Genomic DNA, 21,227 nt, shown 5'->3' with positions numbered 1-21,227 from the left:
GAGAGAGAGAGAGATGACTGGACATCATGATTTATGTTAACTACTATCTTCATTCTCATTGTTGGGACCTAGCAAACACTAGTAATATCCCCTTGTACATATGTTCCTCCTCATCAAAGAGATTGTATAAAGCTATCCATGGCAAAGCCTATACTGAAGAGGATGCGGTTGATCTATCCCCATGGAAGGATGGAGCTATGGTGTCAGCTACTGAAGAGGCTGCTACACCTGCTTTGCTGAGAGAGTTGCATTACATTCTGCGGCTACTGTTGCTGTTGAGAGAGTTGCACTAGCTTCTGCGGCTGCTGTCCGGGGCCACCTGGACCTACAGCAAGGACTACTTTTGCTGAGGCTACAAGGCCTTCTACTAGTCTTCTGCACGAGGGAATACAGTTGGATGTGGAGCCAACAGAGAAGGGGATGTTGCTGCTCTAGGGAAGGCCATTGCTGAAGGAGGGGATCCTAGAGCGGCTGTTGCTACATTGGGAGATGCAAGAATGAGGGCGGAATGCCTATTTATATAGGAATAGGTCTTGATACTAGCCAACCCACTTTGTGAACTGCAAAACTGATTAGTGTTAGAACATGAAGTCAAGTGTGAGGGTGTCCTACAGTTGTGTGGGTGTGAATGTGTCTAGAGTCCTAGAGTTAGGTGAGCTAGGTGTGTGAGGTGGAGGTCTAGTGACCTCACCTATGATGTCAAAAGAGAAGGCTGCCCAGCCTATAAATGAGGTCCTATGTACTTGCTAAAGAATCAATCAACATCGAGTTCATTCTGCCTCAATCTTGTGTCCATCATGTGATTGTTGTCCACCTCTCTCCTTTCTCCCTGGTTCCAACATGTGGTATCAGAGCCATGTTGTAGCTAGAATCAGCCACCATCTTTCCCCGCCATCTCTTCCTAATGCCTCGCCACTTTCTACACCATGTTCTTCTCCTGATGCTGCACTGATTCTGCCCACCATTTTCTTCTGAGTCTGCCCGCCATGTTTGCATTCTTGTCCTCTCGCAGCCCAATTTGCCATGTACTGTTGCTGTCAGCCATTTCAAACTTGCTGCTGCCTTGTGTACTAAGAGGCTGTCACACTATTCTATCACGTTATTTCTGAAGGTGCTCTTAGCAAATCTATCGCTTCTATTATGCCACACGTTCTGGAGGTGAAGCCATGGAGTCCTGCTGCCGGCTTGCTTTTGCTTCATCATTTATCAAGCTGCCACTTTTATAGAGCTGAAGCATCTCCGCTTCCTCAAACTCTCAGCTTATATTCAACCTCTTCCTAAGGCAGTCCATCGGTTGTGCAGTAGCATCTGTGAGAGCGAACCATAGTGTAACAAGAGGTATCGACTTGACCTCTCAGACTACACAATCGTGGAATTGGCATCTATGACTTCTTGAGGAGGGCCTTGCAGAAGTAAGGTGGCATTCACAACATTCACCTGCTCCTTCCATCTCCGTTGAAGAAACTATAGATTTACAAACTTTGTTGAATTCTGCCTTTGAAGTTTTCCTCTCCTTGATGAGAATTGAGGCTTCCCTCATGTAACATTTAGGGATTTTGAGAGATTCGTACATAATTATCTCCGATTTGCACAATCATTTGGGGATTTTGCTGCATTAAGCAAAATTTCTCCATTTTGAGGTGTGGCTTCTCTCCTCTATTCTCTCACCTTTCCTTCATGGGGGGGTGTTAGAACATGAAGTCAAGTGTGAGGGTGTCCTAGAGTCCTAGGGTGTCTTACAGTTGTGTGGGTGTGAATGTGTCTAGAGTCCTAGAGTTAGGTGAGCTAGGCATGTGAGGTGGAGGTCTAGTGACCTCACCTATGATGTCAAAAGAGAAGGCTGCCCAGCCTATAAACGAGGCCCTATGTACTTGCTAAAGAATCAATCAACATCGAGTTCATTATGCCTCAATCTTGTGTCCACCTCTCTCCTTTCTCCCTCGTTCCAACAATAAGACTGTACCTGTTGATTGTTGACTCTGCCGCATGTTACCCAAGCAAACTGACTGCTGACCCAACCTGCTAACGTGGCAGATTGCTGACCTACCATGTCTCCTACGCCTACTTCTACTGCCTGCACCCGTCTGTAGGCTTGCTGCCCATGTAGACTAGCTCTGTTGTACTACTATTGCTGTGGACTGTAGGGCTGCCAGCAAGACAGTCATGCCATGGGCTGCAAATGCCCATGACATTCCCTTCTCTTGAATTTGGAATAGAGGGCAAGGTTAAAGACCCCTGTCCAAGAAATGCCTGACCCTTTGGTTGGTGCCAAGTCATCAATAGACCAGCTACTATTGAGCCTATACCTAGGTAACAAGCTTCTCTACCATCATACCGATGCGGACCTTGACATCTTGCGCTATTGCTGCGGTATGAATTGGTGGCTAGCTATTCCCAAAGGCATTGTGAAGTTGGATTATCGTGGCCGACTGTTTTGTTAGAATATGGAGCTTTGTGGTAAGAAACTCTCTAATAAATCCTCCCAACTCCCACCATCAAACAAGATGGTGATCTTCTTTCTTGCTACTTGGCTATAACACATTAGAACTTCTCAATTTTGTCCTCCTGGAGGGTCCCCCTATGCTGAACTTTTGCCACTGTTGAGATTGTTGAGAAAGCCCCTAAGGTTGGGGCAGACATTGGTTGGGGCAATGGTGCTTCTCGTGGCCATGCACATGGCAATGATAAAAGATGCTCAGTGTTGTGCCTTAGATTCTCCTTTGCGTTGACAAATCCCAAACTTACTATTTGATGCTATCTTACTATTTGTGGTACTAATGGTCTTGGAACCCCCACAGGAGATTCTGGACATGACCACCAGTTTTTACAGCTAGCTCTTTCAGACGGAGAGGATGACCCCAGCTGGTCTTGTGGCCCGAGAGCTAGTTTGGCATCACGTTCCGACAATAGTCTCGTAGGACTTATGTAGCAGACTTGAGGAGCCTTTCACACATGAGGAGCTCTGGGAAGCCCTCAAGGCTCTCCTGACCCAAAAGTGCCCGAGTGAGGATGGCTTGACGACCACTGTTACTGATGACATTATCGATAGAAAAGGTTCTATCATTACCAATAATAGCAATATTATCATCAATAACATGCTTATTACCAAGATATGGTCCTTTACTAGTAGTAATAGTATTGCCCCACCTATATAGGAACCCACTAGGCCAATCTTGATGCTTTGGATTTGAGAGGTAATTTTCTCTCTTATCTTCATCCCAGTGGCCTAGGGAGTGGTTCTTCATCCTTATGCTCATAAGGTAGGGGGCTAGATGGGACTACTCCTTTAGTACAGGCACCGAGACTCTCCCAAAGGGAGAGTTTCTTTTCATTTTTTTCTTTTACATGCATAAATTCATTATGTACCATGTTGCATGCATACATTCTATATAAAATGCATTTTGAATCAAATTCAAATGCATGCATCCTATATAAATTTCATTTTGTATCATGTTTCATGTTGTTGGTAATCAATGCTCCAATCTCATGCAACTACTCAAGTAGGCATTGCAGTCAACTTGATGAGCAATATGTCCCTTGGTAGCATCTATGGTTACATTGATTAGTTTGTTGCTATTGTTTCTATAATCACTTCTTCCGGAACTTCTGGGAGATTATCTCCACCCCTTTCCGTTTAGCTTGCCAGGAGATTTTTGACACAAGTCTTCTCCTTCAGGGGGTGGATTTGTTTGATCCCGAAAGGGGGAGATAGGTCAGATATCCGACAGTGGAGGCCGATCACTCTGCTTGATACTACATACAAGATCCTCACCAAGGTCTTGAGTTTGCGGTTACGGCCCCATCTTACCGATATCATCCATGACACACAGACTGAGTTTGTCCAGGAGTGCAACATCCTGGACAACATCTTCACGTTCTGGGAGGCAGTGGATTGGTCCAGGGAGGAGTCACAGCCGTTGGCCGTCCTTCTCTTAGTGTAACCTTTCGCTTTCTGGCATGCTAGCATGTCCCAATAAATTCAGCCCATCTTGCAAGTTAGATATCAAAGATGGATCACGATGCCCCAGTTCGGGGGGCCACAACTCATGGATAGAAAACTCCACCACTAGTTTGCAAGTATAAGGTCAGCAAGATCCTTGTTGGTGTTACAACAGAAGCTAGGCCACTACTAGACGAAGTAGTAGAAATCAAAGCTCCTAGTCTGAGAGCTCCAGGCCTGAGATGGAGTGATAGTTATCAACAAGCAGCTATTGAAATCTGCAAGGAGGGCCATGGCTTTGCAAGTGTGAGGTTTAGGGAAGCAAGATAGGCTGATGATTTTATCCTTCGTATAGCAGCGACAAGCCGAAAAAAGGAGGCGTTCAAGTGTGGGACAAAGCATGAAAGCATCAGAGAGAGCAAAGCGTTTTTCATACATGTTGACAACAATCTCTATCTCGTGTCCTTTTCTTTCTACGATTCCCTCCCATTGTTCTTTGAACGTAAAATTGATGTAAAATGGCCTCCCCTATTGCAATTCAGTTGAGAAATTCGAAGGCGAGTGACGGTTTTCAAAGTGAAGTCCAGGTTGGACTAATTTGAAATGCCAAGAACGAGAAGGGACCGTCTATCATTACCTTAGAATTATCACATTTTGACCCAAATATTTCTGCTCATGCAACATGGGAAAAAACTACAAGTTTTATTTGAAGCCAAAGGAAGGAATTCGAAGACAAGGAAAAAAAATGATCCTTCAAGCACAAGGGAAAAAGTTATCCTTACAACAAAAGAGGGAAATCAGAGTAACTTCCTAGCAAGTGCTTCTATTTTGGGAAGCAAGGTCGAAATTGTAAAGGATTGTTCAAAGAAAAATCAAGATGAACAAAATGGTAAAGCCTCCTTCATGGAGGAAGGTGGTGAGGAGAGGCCAGATCCTCAAGAAGAAAGACCGCTTTAATGTAGTCATGGACCACAAGGTTTGTACCAAGTATGTATTTGATTAGCAATTTGAGCCAAATGTGTATCTTGTGTTAGGGAGTGATGTGAGCAATCATGTGGAGAATGAAACCCTTGTGGCTATAAAACAATGTTCTTAGCTCATTTGATCTCCTAATAAATGGAATCCTTTGGAACAACCTAGTCTTCGTTTTTTTCATCTTAACTCTCTTCCTCAACTCTATTTAGTCATTGTCTCTCTTTTACAATGCACCTTGAACACTCTCTTTCTCTCCTCCACCATGAATTTTATTATCCATCACACTTTATTTCTTCGTATTGGCACCTGATTTTTGTCCCTCAGTTAAGTCTGCTTAACCTAATATTGCAGGGTTTCCTAGTATTTCCAAATTCCACTACACTTTCTGAAACGCTTCCAAGATTGAATGTTTCTAGGTTGGACACGTTTCATGCATCTAGACTGAGCTGTGCCACTGCAACCTATACTGTCTCTACCTCCCACAACAATCATTTCCATCTTAATTTTGATCTCAGCCAGATGAGATTGCAGTCTGTATCTCTCTATCAGGAAGATTTTCTTTTCCATGTCCCATTATGGAATCCTCAATTTGTAATTTCATTATTCCCTTCATGATATTGTGTGATTACGGTTCATAATGCCGGTATCTGTTCTCTGCTGATGCATCAAATTTTAGGTTCCGAGTCTCTTAAAAGAATGTGGCATGCAGTAATACCCATCCTATGGCCATTTGAAATCAACTCCCCCATTGCTTATAGCTGGCAAATCTGTTTTCTTGATATTCCCTGGATTCTTTATATTCTTGCATGTGTCATGGTTTCAATTTGAAGTCCATCAATTATCAAGGAAATTTTTATAACTCTAGATGCTAACATCCATATACGTTTTTTACAGCAAAACCAAGCATGATATTTACCCACCTTCTCAATAGCATGGAATATCTTCAAAAGCAGGAGCAAAGATGGTCAAATGACTTCTTAAGCGATTTTCAATTGGTACGACATCTCTACTGTCAATAAGCCTTCATTCCCGCTATCATCTAAGAGAACAAAGATAAACCATACCTTCTGCAAGATTAAAAGGAACTTCTAAGCCAGAAATTCAATCCAAAGTTGAAGCATATCCACTTTCATGTAATTTAGTCAAAACCTTAGATATCAACAGTTTGTTCTCAATCAAACAATTCTAATTCAAACTTATGTTACTAAAGCAAATACATTCAATATACATCAGTATTTCTGAACAGTATATGAATACGTTTTAAAAAATCAAACTAGCTACTTTGATTTTAGTTGCAAATCCATTGATCCATACCTTCTACTGCAGTGATTTATTAATATCAAAATCAAGATTAGTGACTTACTGGAACCTAACAGGACAGAGGAGCTCAGATGGACGATAGGCCGCTTTGTAACGCATTTTTGGACATGAATGTATGTAATAGCCAAGGTAATAGTATTCCATATTCGGACAGTATTTATGTGCCTCTTGCACCCACTCAATCTCTCGCAAAGCAGAGTATTTCCCAAGGGACAAGAAAGCTAAATCTGGATCCCAAAAAAAGTAATTACTTGAAAGACAAGTGGGTAAAATGTCCACCACACCAACAGCAGCAAGTCGTCCATCAATTAGGTATCGTTGATGGAAGGAGCCAAAACCACAAAGACATGTTCCCTTTACAGAAGGTGGTACATATGCAAGCGGAGTATCAACAAGAAATCTTCGATATGAACTTTCTGTTACAGCCTCTGGCTTCTCATTGTGAACTGTTATACGATACTTTTTGTACAAAGCAAACTCTTCTGGGTCAAAGGCTGACTTCATGATGCGAGTTTCCAGAGTGTGCCCAGATCTAGGAGGTAAAACATGAAGAGAGTGTCCTGTGCTGGAAAAACATTCAGCATCAATGTTGCCATAGTTTCTTCTATCAACTTCACTATTCACATTTGTGTTTGACAATTTTTTCCCTGTATTACATGTATCAGAAGCAGCACCATTCATAAACAAAAAGTTTAGGTGACCCTTGCAAGCTTCCACTCTAAAGTTATGTAGCCCATCACGGTTTTGGAACTTTGTCGCAATAGATTCTGCCATTACAACTGGTAAAGCCGGTTGCATACTTTTATCCAGGACTTGATGTCCTCTGTCACTTTGTTGAGGAACATTATCTTGCATTGTGTGGACCTTTTTTTGTTTCAACAATGCCGCTGCACAGACAAAAGCAATATTGCAGGTATAACAAAGTTCACAACTAGAAGTCTTAACACGTTGTTTTAAAGAGGGCTGAACCCTTTGCACTTCTATTTTTGGAATCTGTAGATCGGCAGTAAATTCACCAGAGAGGATGCAAGACTTAATGGCATCCTCAATAGCGAAGGAGAGTTTCTTTGCAATGACATCTGTCTCCACATGTGTCTCTTTCTTTTTGGGTTTAGAGTTGGTTCTGTGTGTTTCATTACAGCCCACATCATCATTAATTCCTGCATTTTTATTTGACAGAAAAAGATCACAACCCATGCTTCTAGACTCCTCGATTATCAAATTTCTCTCCTTGTTTCCCTCTGCTTTATGAGAAGGCCCAACATAAGTTCCATCTAGATACCTGCAGTGCAGCTGAAATAATAAATAAATAGACAAACCTAAGAATAATGTGCCCTCCACATCAAACAATGAATTTAAAAGACTCAATCGAACAATTATGTCTAATGGGAGCGCTTTTGTTTTGTTTCAAACCTCTGCATCCGGCGTATCACACGAACTTGCTCCTTTGATTTACAAAATGAATCCACTTTTAGCCTTATTGCATATGCTGGACAGCAAGTTACTTCCATTTCAGGTCGATACAAGAACATGCCAGATCTTCCCCAGCCTCGATTTAGAAGATCTACACAGAAACAGGGAGAAAATAATGGTCGCAAAAATGCAGTTCTAGCTCATTATTCAAATTCTAGCTTAGAATACTATTTGCAGATATTGCCAAGAAGATATCAATAAATGTTTTCAAACAAAACCCAAAAGGCATCGTGGAACATTCTGCTGTTAGTAGAATCACCACCTTGATAATCGTATAAGGATAGCGACTGAGCCTGTAACCCTGCCAATAAAATCAATTATCAGCCCCATTCTCCCAATGCTCATGATTAGCATTAACATGAAACAATGCACACTTGAATGTGCACATGCCCATATAAATAAATGTGCATCTCCATGAATGGATCCAAATAAGTTGTGCAATGGATCAGGTGCTCATTGCAGCAACACAAACATGATAATGTGTCAACCAAAAACATGCCAAGTGCATAACATGTACACTCATAACGTTTGAAATGTCAACTATGGATGATTGAGAATTACCTTGCATAGCATGTACACTTATAGCGTTTGAAATGGCAATTATAGATGATTGGGAATTACCATGTAACATGATGCTGTGTCCACAAAAATATGCCAAATGCATAACATGTACACTTATAATGTTTGAAATGTCAATTATGGATGATTAAGAACTATCTGGCGACTTCTTTGCTTTTTTAAAAAAAAAAGTATCGGGCAACTATCATTCTAATCAGACAAAGGCTGAGACTTTCACTATACAATGAATTAACTTTTTCAAAATGTGTATCACATACGAGAATGAACATTACAAGCAAACAAAGAGAAAAGGGAGCAAGAGTGCATTACCGCAAAGAAACTGAACAACTGAGAGTACAAATGGGTAGTGAACTTACACGTAAGATCCAAACTAGTCACAACCCTGAAAATAAAGACTAGCTTTAGTAGCCAGCTGGTCAAAAGGCCCGCACTTGCCTACCAGAATTGCAATCTTGCTTCAACTCGTGAGCTGCAACCTACTCATCCCACTTCGCCCTCTTCCCTTCTTCCTGTCGCCTCCTTCCCCTCTATCCCTTCTCTCTTTGCCTATTGATAGTGGCCTCCTGCCCATTTCTTTTCCTCGACCATTTGGGCTTGCATCAGCCCAAGGACCTCTTCCTCTTCCACCAGGCCCTCTTCACTGTCCCATCATATCTCCATTTCATCAGGCTGGCCCGAGCACATTCAGCTTTCTTTCCACTCCCTTTTTCCAGTTGGGGCTGGCTGATGCTCCTTCAGCTGCCCTTGTTTGGGTTCCCTTTGCTCATTGTGGGCTTGGCACTTGCCTCTTTTGGGCTTTTCCATAGATATGACCCTCTTCCCTTCTTCCTGGCGCCTCCTTCCCCTCCCTCCCTTCTCTCTTTGCATTCATATTGACCTCAAGCCCATTCCTTTTCCTTGTCCATTTGGCTTGTTAGAATTAGGGACTGTTTGGACAGAAACCCAAACAGGGCAGAATACACTCAAATCACTCACTGATTTCCCTTAGAACAGAAGCACTCACTGATTGGACAGAAACCCTCGAATCACTCACTAATTTCCCTCAGAATAACGACACTCACTCTTTGAAATATCAAACAGACAATACAACATAAAGAGAAGAAAGAGAACTCATATTCATCCATCAATCATGGGAAAACTGCTAAGGATGAGCCAAGTACATCCGGCCAGAGATGTTGGGCAAAATAGCAATTGAGGATGGCTGCCACCTACATAGATTGTACAATAGAGAAGTTCCATCACACTCTAGACAATCTGCAGGGCCTTCAGAGGCTTCAGTAGCTTCATAGAAATGAACAGAAATAGCCGCCTATTTATAGGGAATGAAGGGGGCCTGACCCTGCCAAAATCAGTCGACTAGGTCCGTCACAAATACCTGAATGGATCTGGAATCTGCCCGGCTGGTTTGCTGACCTGTTTCACATGGATTTTGTTGCTGCTGCATGCGCCTATTGCCAGGGCTATAAAAGGGACCTGGCAGTGTATTCCACATGCTATATTTCCTGCCCGGCACCACATAGATCTGCCAACTGTCATCACGGCAGTTCCTGCTCCTATTTCCAGGTGCACAGTCTTCCAAAGCTGCACTAAACTGTGCAGAAATGCTCTGTCGAGGTAAGCCTTCCCTCCACAGTGCCCTGACCCCTTCTTCAACTGCTCTCTAGAAAGAGCCTTGGTAAAAATATCGGAGATGTTTTCCTCTGTTGGGCAATAAAGCAGCTCCATGGTCTTGTCTTGAATCAACTCTGTTGCAGTGTTCCAAAATCTCTGTCAAGTAGCTTCCTGGCTTTTGGGCTGGCTGCTCCAGCAGATTTTTCAGATTATCTCTACTGTTCCCATAACCTGCTTAGATCTGTGCATAGGTCTCATAGCTGCGACATCTCTTGAAGATGTTAACAGCTCTCTCTCTCTCTCTCTCCCCGCTAGCCCCTCGCTGCTACCCCCTCCGCTAGCCCCTCGCTACCCCCTCGCTGCTACCCCTCCGTACCCCCTCGCTACCCCTCCGCTACCCCCTCCACTACCCCTCGCTGCTACCCCCTCGCTAGCCCCCTCGCTGCTACCCCCTCCGCTAGCCCCCTCGCTGCTACCCCCTCCGCTACCACCCCCTCCGCTACCCCCTCGCTGCCACCCCCTCTGCTACCCCCCTGTTACCCCCTCGCTCAGCCCCCCCCCCCTCGCTCTTTTTTTTTTTTTAAATTTAAAACCCCCTCTTGCAGCTCCGACCCCCCCTTTGCCCCCCCCCCCCCTCCCCTACAGCTCTGACCTCCTGCAATCCCTTCTTTGCCCGCTGCTGCCTCCCCCCCCCATAATGAAGGGAACAGGGGGATGAGGACGACCCTTCGGTCCAAATTTGCATACGCGTGGAGATGGGGAAGAGAAACGGTGACAAGGGGAAAACACAAAAGTCCCATCTTGTGGGACATTGGATGGTCACTGCCACATATGACGCTTATCTGGACATCAGAGGAGGAGCAGAAGCACAGCCTATGCGGGCTGACACAAGGCACCTTCTAGTAGCCAATCGAGGGCTACCTTGTGGTGATGGGCAACAGGGAGCTACGAGGCTGCCCACTGCAGTAAAGCAGCTGTAATTGAGTGGCAGGTACAAGTCGGGTAGCGGTAGCAACTGAGACAGCAACAGGAGCAGGTGGAAAGCTGCCTTGTAGCAACACTGCCACATCAGCACCTGACCAGAACTGGTCAGGTTTCAACAGAGTGCAGACTTGCCGACCCTGTAATCGGGGGGGGGGGGAGGGGGTTTGGTTGGGCCCAGCACTTCATCCTCATTCCCGAAGTGATATGTGATCCTCCATAGCTGATTGTGGCTCTGAGGTATCTTAGAACCTTGAATCCAGTCTTCATGTGATCTTTCCTAAGAATTGAAAAAGCACTAGGCATGGTATTAGTAAATACAACAAACTACCAACCCTTCTCTGGTAGACCGCTGCATCAACCAACTGAGATGTGTTCTCATTGCTCAGCACTGTGCCGACCTCCAATGGACTTGGTGCCTCTTTGCATTCCTACATCTGAAATCTTTTTAGCACCTCTTGACAATGCCTCTCTTGAGTCTTGACAAATGAAAATGTTGTCACACTTTTGCCAAACTACTACACCAAGGAAATAATAAAGTCTGAATCTGACATTTCTAACTCCTGCATCAAGAGTCTTTTGACCTCTTGGACCTGCCTCCTGTGATCTCTAGTGATAATCAGAAGTAATAGGCTTCTTACCACAATACGCTTCGTATGGAGTTTTTCCTTCCACCACTTTGGTCTTTGTTCTCTTCAGGATGTGGGCAGCCGTTTGAAATGCCTCCACCCAAAAAGATATGGGAAGCTTCCCGCTTCTCAGCATACGTAAGTAGTTGCAGGAGCAGCATTTTGGGGCAGATCTGGAGCAGTTTTAGGGTGCCTCTGGGAGCAGAAAGGCGCAGCAACAGGAGCACCACTTGGGCCTTCATCCAATAGGTGGAGGGGGGGCTGCTGGGCAGAAGACTTAGCTCGCCCTAGAAGGCCATATCCTTGGCTGTACTTTCAGGACAGCAAGGTGGTTGGATCTAAGGTGTCACTGGACAGAGAGTCTACAGGAGTTCATTGTGGAGCACGCGGACTCAGAGATCTGGAGGTGCCAGGCATATAGTAGGAGAAAGCTTTTTGGTAGGATTCATCGATGCAGCGTTACCCGAGATTGGGTGGATATAGATGCCAGGCCGGTTGTTTGTTCTACTTGGATGGGGGCTTTCAACGACACTTAGTTAAGTACTGCTCTTTGGATAATGTTCCCTTTTTCCCCTTCAGACCTGTACATGCTTCTGTGGATACCTCTTGGGAGATACTTGCGAGTATTACAGCATGGCATATCGGAGAACCAGATACTCAGAGGCATTGGATAGATCTCAGGTACATCCCTCTCACACCATGGCCAGTATATGGATTGATACCATACATACTTTGATGGCCAGTTGGGTGACCATGCCGGGTCCCTCTTGGACAGCCTCTGCCAAGAGGGGTATTTGTCTTAGGGAATGGAGGGGCTCTCCCTTCTTCTCAGAGTCTCCTCATGAGTACATGCCTCAATCTTGAAACCTAGTTGAGCTTGAGTCTATGCTTCATTAATCTAGCTCTCCATTATAATGTGTGCACTTAGCTTTGCATCCACCTTAGATTAGTGTTGTCATTAGTATAGGATTAGTGTCCATTCAAGTAGCATTCTCAATAGTAGAATAGGTCATTTCATGGTTTTGATACGGTATCAAACCTTTGGTACCACTATGGATCAACAATCTGCATTGGCATCGAGCAAGATTGTTGATCCATAGCTTTGCATCCACCTTAGATTAGTGTTGTCATTAGTATAGGATTAGTGTCCATTCAAGTAGCATTCTCAATAGTAGAATAGGTCATTTCATGGTTTTGATACGGTATCAAACCTTTGGTACCACTATGGATCAACAATCTGCATTGGCATCGAGCAAGATTGCATTGGCAACAATCAGCATGGCATATCGGAGAACCAGATACTCAGAGGCATTGGATAGATCTCAGGTACATCCCTCTCACACCATGGCCAGTATATGGATTGATACCATACATACTTTGATGGCCAGTTGGGTGACCATGCCGGGTCCCTCTTGGACAGCCTCTGCCAAGAGGGGTATTTGTCTTAGGGAATGGAGGGGCTCTCCCTTCTTCTCAGAGTCTCCTCATGAGTACATGCCTCAATCTTGAAACCTAGTTGAGCTTGAGTCTATGCTTCATTAATCTAGCTCTCCATTATAATGTGTGCACTTAGCTTTGCATCCACCTTAGATTAGTGTTGTCATTAGTATAGGATTAGTGTCCATTCAAGTAGCATTCTCAATAGTAGAATAGGTCATTTCATGGTTTTGATACGGTATCAAACCTTTGGTACCACTATGGATCAACAATCTGCATTGGCATCGAGCAAGGAGGATCCACTTTGTTCAACACACGTCGTGATGTTGATGGTCCTATTTTCAAAAAACCTAGATTTCTAAAGCTATTGTGTATGCTAGAAGACGAAGAGCATTCCATATTGAAGCCTCACCATATGCAGCTCCTTCTCTCACACATTTTAGCAACCCTCAGCACTTGATAAACTACAAAATGCTAGCAGGCTAGCCAAGTTACAAGCTACACAACTACTACGAGAATAAATGCATAAGCCAACTAAAGCACACATGACCTTTGCATTTAGGTGACCTACCACATGGTAGACTAAAACATGACATGGCAGTGACCCGCAAGCAGGGAAGTGGTGGCAACGACACCACAAAGCATTGACACAACATGATGCTGTATAAGGAACTTCAAACATAGGCACAACACAGACACAAATCAACAAGCGGGGTAGGCCAAAATATACCAAAGGCAACCAAGACTGAGGTGGCATTTTCAGCCTCTTCCTTGGTTTCTTTCCAGTTTGTATTGAGGTTTTCTATCGACCCGTTCCGGGTGGTTGTTTGTTCATGCCATGCATGATATATTTCCGCTCTGAGCTCGCTCTTGTGGTTTTCTTTCATACTTAATAGAAGTCTCTTTCTTTTTTTAAAAAATGAATTCAATATTTTCACTGCTTTAAGCCAAAAAGCAAAACTTCAATAATTTTCACTATTTTGATCCAAAATTCTCAGTTCATACACTGGATTCAATTGTGCATCAGCAGGGGAAGAAAACGAGAAATCCCAAGATAACTAGAAAATCTCTGGAGTATAGGAATGTCATTTGCGCCTGGCAGTAAGACAGCTTGCTCCAGAAGATAGGGCAGACCAAATCTGATCACTTGTGCATCAGCACAGGAAGAAATCAAGAAATCCCAAGATAACAAGGACTTCTCTGGAGTTATAGGAATCTATCATTTGCACCTGGCAGTAAGAGAGTTTGCTCCAGGATAGGGAAAGTCAAATAATACTTTGCACATCCCTTCTAATAGTAATTGCGATTCTGTATATGTTGTCCAAGTTCAATGTGAAGCAGGATATACAGCAAATCGTAGCAGTTACTTGAAATTGCAGGTCAACTACGAGGGCCCAAAATTCAGCTCAAATTTTGAAATTCTCCCACTCTTAATACATTTACAGTATTCAATTGAGCAAAAGTGTAGAATAAAGTAGAGATTCCCCACAATTTCTGTTTATCAGCAAAGATTAGTGAACATAACAGTTGCACCAGGCTGTGAGAATTGAGTCAAACCAACTCTGTCAGCAGGGATTCTTGATCTAGCCTTAAAACATGCTCAGGTTACACACTCTATCAAGTCTGAATCAAATTTGGGTAAAATCTCCAAGGAATTGCCTCATTTGCATCAAATTGCCAGCGTCCAATCTCAAGCACCAATTACAGCTTTGAACCAAGAATTTGCCACAATTCCTTAGTGCTTTGATGCAGGGAGTCATTGCAATCAAAATGATGTAGAAAATACTCAATTCTTGTAACTTTATAATTTGGCCTATTTACAAGGTGACTCGTGGCACACGGAGATTCGGGCACTTTCCCGCAACAATGTTTTGCACAGAGGTGGGTCTTAGGCTTCCAAATACATGCTCCGAATTTCAAACAACTAAACATGACTTTCCCACACTTTCCCATGATTTTCATGCTTTGATACCACTGAAACAGAAGTAGCTCTATCTCTAACTAGTTCCAACTAGATCTGGCCCTCAGTCAAACCTAGACCAGACCAATTCCCAAAACAGAACAGAAATCACCAAATTAAGCAAGAAATTTCCTAGAATAGAATTAGGGTACCTTTTAGCATTTGGGGAGAAGTGTAAGTCATGGGTTGGACTGACCACAGTGACTTGTGATGGGCTGCACAAGGACAGAAAGAAATTATTCCATATTGCCTGCTGTACAATCCAGTTTCATTCAATGAATGGAAGTACAATGATAAGATGAGTGCATGTGGGACAGCCATTCCTTTTATAGAAATTAGGGCAGGCTGTTTCATGGGATAATTCCCCAAACCTGCCACATGGCAACATCCTAACAGCCTTGAAATAAGTACTACTTACAAGGCTAATTATAAAGTCACTAAACTATCCCTTTTGTTACACTACAGCTTCATTGATTCTGCAAGACTTGGCCCCAGAATCTACTGGTTAACAATCCAGCACATTGGCTGTTTGGATCCTGCTCCCGAAGTGAGCTGGACTCTTGAGGAGTTCTCTCTGTTTCCTCATGCTTGTATAGTCCAAATTCTAATACAAAAGAATCTTTTTCCTGGCGGGAGGGGGGAAGAAACTGTGAAGCTATATTAACCATGTAAGAAGGCAGCCTTATGTAGCCATCCACACGAAACATGCCACATTCTTTGAAGGGACCTAGAATATGTACATCGTGGTGGTGAGCTTATACTTGTTTGCTACAAAATATATAAATTTCACAGGTTGCATGTGGCAAGAGGTTATGCATTGAGCATAGGATCAGATGTAATATCATGAAGTAACAAACGAGTGAGTAATGCACAGTCTCCATAGGATTGGAATACAATGTAGTTGTCTATGTGTCCATCAATGCACATAGTATAATGATGTGCATCTACACTACAAACAGGTCAGACCTTTTCTTTGTAACTATCCAACTGCAATCAGACCTATAATGAACATCAGACCTTTTCTTTGTAACCATTCAACCGCAATCAGACCTATACTGAACATAGTATGTTATGCCCATTAACATACATCACCACTACATCAGAAAGAGGTAGCAAAACAAGGATCTCAAGTTGATCCAGTGAAACAGTTGAAATCAATGAGCAGCCATCTTATCAAAGGATTGACGAGGGACAAGTCTAGAGGGTTTCAAAAGGTTTTGGAAAGTGCTTGAGGTTAAAGAGGATGAAATGGCAATCATAGGGTGCTATAAGTGAATCTTCTTTGTTGAACATTTTCCCATTAAGCTGAATGGTGTATGACACATCAGCAAACAGCTCCAGAAGTATCCACACCCATCCAATAAGTAGGTCGAAGGTCCACAAATCTTAGACAAAAGATTCCTGTGAAAGATTCTTGAATTGTATTCTACATCATTATAAGTAATTCCAAACTTCTGAATTAGGAGATTTCATATAAGGAATAGTCCTAAATAGACCACTAGCTCAATGCCTAGGGCTATAGTATTGTTGTCCTTACCTTTATGCTCTTCTACTTGCTTGCTTGATATAATTCAATTCCATATTTGCCTTTTCAAATTGCACCTAGCCTATATTATATGCATCGGCCATGCAGCATACATCAAACTTTGACACTTTCAGGACAACAGAACTGGTGTCCACTCTTATCAATGTTAAGCACTTACCATTTTCAATACTTGTTAACGCATTTGATTTACAATAGCCACAAGAGCTAGCATACAAGCCACAATTCTCAACCACTGATTCCTGTCTCTCCATGTAACCTTCTTCTGGGATCTGATATCTGAAAAACAAATGTAGCAAGATAAACAACAGATTATCAATTAAGGATAATAAAGTCGTATATTAGAGATGCTTTATAGAAAAACCTTTACAAAACAAAAATACAATTAATGTAACCTGATTGCCTCCTAGATACAAGCACAATGAAAACTCCTGTGTGAGGGCACACAAGCTAAAAGCTAAAGAGCAAATATAGATTCATTACAAAGTCTGCATTGTAAAGTAAAAGTAGATATCCCTTCAACTAAACTGCTTACTATAGAACACAATATGGGAAACAAACTGTGCCAGGGGTCAAGAGTGAAAACTCTATCTGTCACCCTCCTATTCTCTCTACTAGCCTGTTCTGCCTGATCACGGGAGTAGCACCCTGATTCTCCTCCCAGCCTATTCTGCCAAGACTTCCAAGCGAGAGAGAGATCTGCATTCAAAATCACGTAAAAACAATCCTTCTCTTCTCTCGCTAGCCTTAGCAAACCCCAAATCCCTAGATAGATCTAGATGCCACATGTCATCCATATAGGGCCTTCCTAATGCAACATTTCACCCCTCTCTTGGGATGCATTTAATTCCTTGCCCCTAGGCACAATCTTTGCACTAGGCCCTTGGTCTCAGATCTATCTAGTATGGTGCTATCAGCCCTCACCTAGGACCTTGACATTAAATCCCTCCCGATCATTTACATGAAGCGCAAACACATATATTACAGAGATAGATCCTATAAGGGAAATGTCGACTGATTCTTCTGAGGTCATGCTACCTCGGCTAGAGCGTAACATTCCTTCCCTCTTCAGACATCAGCGTCCTCGATGATAAAGTCTGGGAACACTCTCCGCAACTGATATACGGATTCCCAGGTAGCTTCGGATAGAGGCTGACCATGCCATGCAACCAACACCATGGGTATCTTCCGATTTCGTATTTGCATTGTTCCTCGGTCCAGGATTCTTGTTGGTTTGCGCCTTGCAATATCCTCTATCTCCTGAAACAAAACCACACCTTCGATTAGTGAGTCACCAGTATGTAAAAATTTCTTTAAACGTGAAACATGAAAAACCGGGTGCACCTTACACCCCTGTGGCAATTCTAATTTATAGGCTACACTGCCTATTCTCTTTAGAATTAACCACGGCCCACAGTATCGAGGTGATAACTTAGCACACTCTCCTGAAGTCAACGACTTCGAGTGCGAAGGAATTCTGAGAAAAACTTTTTCTCCTTCTTCAAATACTCTTATAGACCGATTTTCATCCGCATACACCTTGGCTCTATCCATAGCCTGACGGATATTAGCTCTCGCAAGTGCTAGCATCTCCCGCATCTGAACTACAAAGTTCGCGGCACTAGGCACTTTCTGAGGTACTCCAACTATAGTTGGATTGACTGGCCTATAACCATAGTTCAGCTCAAACGGACTGAACCCAGTAGATGAATGTTTCCTGTCATTGTAGGCAAACTCCAACAATGGCAACCACTTGTCCCATGTATGTTGCCTCAATGACACATATGCCCTCAGCATATCCTCTAAAGTCTGGTTGACTCTCTCCGTCTGACCATCCGTCTCAGGATGATCCCCACTACTCATTCCCAACTCAGTCCTTAGTGTCTCAAATACCGCTGTCCAAAAGTGACCGGTAAACCTGACATCTCTGTCTGACACTATGGATCTAGGCAATCCATGCAGACGAAATATATGTCTAATAAACAAATCCGCTACTTGCGGGGCACTAATAGACTCTCTAGTCGGAATGAAGTGAGCCATCTTGGTTAGACGATCAACCACCACAAGGATAGAATTATACCCTCCTTGTGTTGCAGGTAGTCCTACAATAAAATCCATGGAAATGCTCTCCCACTTAGTGGTATTTCCAAGGGCTGTAAAAGTCCGGGTGGCTTCACCCGCTCGGCCTTACTTACCTCTGACACGAGAAACACCGTGTCACATATTCATGAATATGCTTTTTCATCTTTGGCCAAAAGAAATCTCGCTTAACGAGATCATATGTCTTCTCGACACCTGGATGTCCCGCACACGGGCTATCATGGCATTGTCGAATGACTCTCTGCCTGAGATCATTCTGACCAGGTACTACAACCTTGCCATTTCTAACTAGCATACCATCCCTTATGGTATATCTTGCATAAGTTTGGCCTTTTCTGGATGCCAGGTCATCCTTTTCACTTTCCCCGGGTTTTAACACATGAGCTTTAGGCCATAAGCTCTGGACAAACTCGTCCACCTTCTGAGTTTCTCTGATCTCGGTCATTAGAGTACTCTCTAATACCGTGAAACTCAGGTTGTGCATAATGCGAGACAACGCATCAGCTACCTTATTGTCTTTTCCTCTTCGGTACCGAATCGTTAAATTAAACTCCTGCATGAGCTCTGCCCACCTAGGTTGGCGGCCCCTCAAGTCAGGCTGTTTACAAAAATGTTTCAGAGTATCATGATCTACATCCACATAAAACTCTGAACCATACAGGTAATGCCTCCATGTTTTCAAAGCATGGATAACAGCATACAACTCCAATTCATGAGTTGGCCAATTCCTTTGAGAGGGAGAAAGCTTCTTGCTTTCAAAGGCTACTGGCCTTCCCTCTTGAAGGAGGACTGCTCCTACCGCAATGCCACTTGCATCGGTTTCTAGGAACAACGGTTTCTGGGGATCAACGATTTTTAACACCGGTCCTGAGACCACAGCTTGTTTTATGGTGTTAAAACTTTCTTGTTGATTCTGTCCCCAAATAAAAGGTACTTTATCTGAGGTCAGATCAGTCAATGGCGATACTATTCCGGAATATCCTTTGATATGCCTTCTATAAAACTGGACAAATCCCAAGAATGATCGCAACGCGGTCAGACTCTGAGGGATTGGCCAAGTTAGTATCGCAGCCACTTTCTTCGGATCCATTTCTACCCTGTGGAGTAATTATGAACCCTAAGTACTCAAGCCTAACCATACACAGTATAGTTTTCTTTTTATTCACGTAAAGACTGGCTTTCCTCAAAGTACTGAACACTATCCTTAAGTGTTCACGATGCTCAGTAATACTTTTACTGAATATCAAGATATCGTCAATAAAATGTACTACGAACTTTTCGATATACGGACGTAGTAAATCGTTCATAAGCATGACGAAGGTCGCTGGAGCATTGGTAAGTCCGAAGGGCATTACCAAAAACTCATAATGACCAAACCTGCTTCTAAAAGCGGTTTTATGCACATCCTCGGCTCTAATCCGGATCTAATCCGGATCTGATGATAGCCGCACTTAAGATCTATCTTGCTGAAAATCACGGCTCCATGTAGGAGGCTGGAAAAGAAGAAGAGGCTGGAAAGGAGTTGCTGCCTTCACCTGCTTTGAACCAAGCTCTTGCTGTCCACTCCTTGCTACACCTCCTCATAGAATCGCCTTCAGCCCCAGACATGCCTTGCCTTGCTCCTGCGCACCTGATCTGCCCACATCTCAGCAGCAGGCTCCAACAGTCTCTCGATGACCTCCAACAAGCAGCAAAGAAATCCGAACTGTTACTTAAATTGTACTCCTCAGGTTATATCATGTCAAGCACATGACGTTGACCAAGGGGATATGGGAGCACCTGACGTCCCTCTACAACCGAGTATCCCTAATGAAGAGTCTCCCTCGAAATATAGGTGACAGTGTTGAATCTCGCCAAGCTAGCCACCATGTGTGAGCACCTCAACAAGCTCCAAGCACTTCAGCAGGAGGTTCTCCAGGTAGGGAAGGAGATCTCTTCCAAGGACATGGCCATCCTACTATTGTCTCATCTTTCATCCCAATATTCAGCTTTCTATTCTTCCCTTATCACTAGTGGGAGATTGAACACTCTCATGTGGGAAGAACTCATGCTAATGGTGCTTGATTAGGAGGAACATTTTCCGAGCCCTCCACAAGGAGAAGACGTGGAGGCTTTGGCTGCCCCACAGAACCTTAAAGGGAAGTGGAACTCTTCTTCCTCCTTAGAGAAGAAGTTTGATGTAGAGAACGAAGCATTGAACGTACTTGCAACCATTGTGGCCAAAAAGGTCAATACTGGAGGAAGTGCCCTCAGAGATCACAAGGAAAGGGTACCGGTTCGTTGGCTGCACTCCAGCCTTTGTACATCTACAAATTTTAGCTTTTTCCGCAGGAGAGGGGATCGCCTTGAAAGTTCGTGATTCTAGGGAGTGGATCCTTGATAGTCGTTCCTTGTAGCACATGTCTCCATCCCCTGCAGAGTTTCAAGACTTCAAGACCAAGGCATGCGACGTATACACCGATGACACTTCCACAATCAAAGTTTGAGGATAGGGAAGGCAGAGGTGGCAAGCACTTCTCCAAGGTATTATTTGTTTCATCCTTGGGCTTTCATTTGCTCTCCGTTCATGAGTGACACACATTTTGGTAGAAAAGCCTAATGTGTCTTATTTCTGGGTGTTGGGCTGCGATGCATATGTCCATATTCCCAAGAAGCACAGAGGGAGAAGCTGGTCTTTGT

At 43.4% G+C, this 21,227-nt stretch overlaps 1 protein-coding gene across 1 annotated transcript in view; it reads right to left on the bottom strand.

Moving 5' to 3' along the window:
* Window positions 1–21,227, bottom strand: part of LOC147895929 (arginyl-tRNA--protein transferase 2-like) — a 64,710-nt gene that overhangs the window by 19,992 nt on the left and 23,491 nt on the right. Inside the window, exons 2-5 of the mRNA XM_087383074.1 lie at window positions 16,609–16,727; window positions 7,971–8,009; window positions 7,649–7,799; window positions 6,279–7,517 (exon numbers count right to left, since the gene is read on the bottom strand). Coding sequence (XP_087239200.1) covers window positions 6,279–7,517; window positions 7,649–7,799; window positions 7,971–8,009; window positions 16,609–16,702 — 1,523 coding nt within the window. The 5' untranslated portion in view covers window positions 16,703–16,727. The remainder of the gene's footprint in view (window positions 1–6,278; window positions 7,518–7,648; window positions 7,800–7,970; window positions 8,010–16,608; window positions 16,728–21,227) is intronic.

The sequence above is a fragment of the Dipteris shenzhenensis genome, chromosome 12, assembly GCF_047967505.1.
Source record: "Dipteris shenzhenensis isolate YYH24624 ecotype China chromosome 12, Dip_SZ_1.0, whole genome shotgun sequence".
In the NCBI taxonomy this organism is placed as follows: domain Eukaryota; kingdom Viridiplantae; phylum Streptophyta; class Polypodiopsida; order Gleicheniales; family Dipteridaceae; genus Dipteris; species Dipteris shenzhenensis.
Note: the sequence above shows the minus strand (reverse complement) of the source record. Positions and strands in the feature narration are given on the sequence as shown.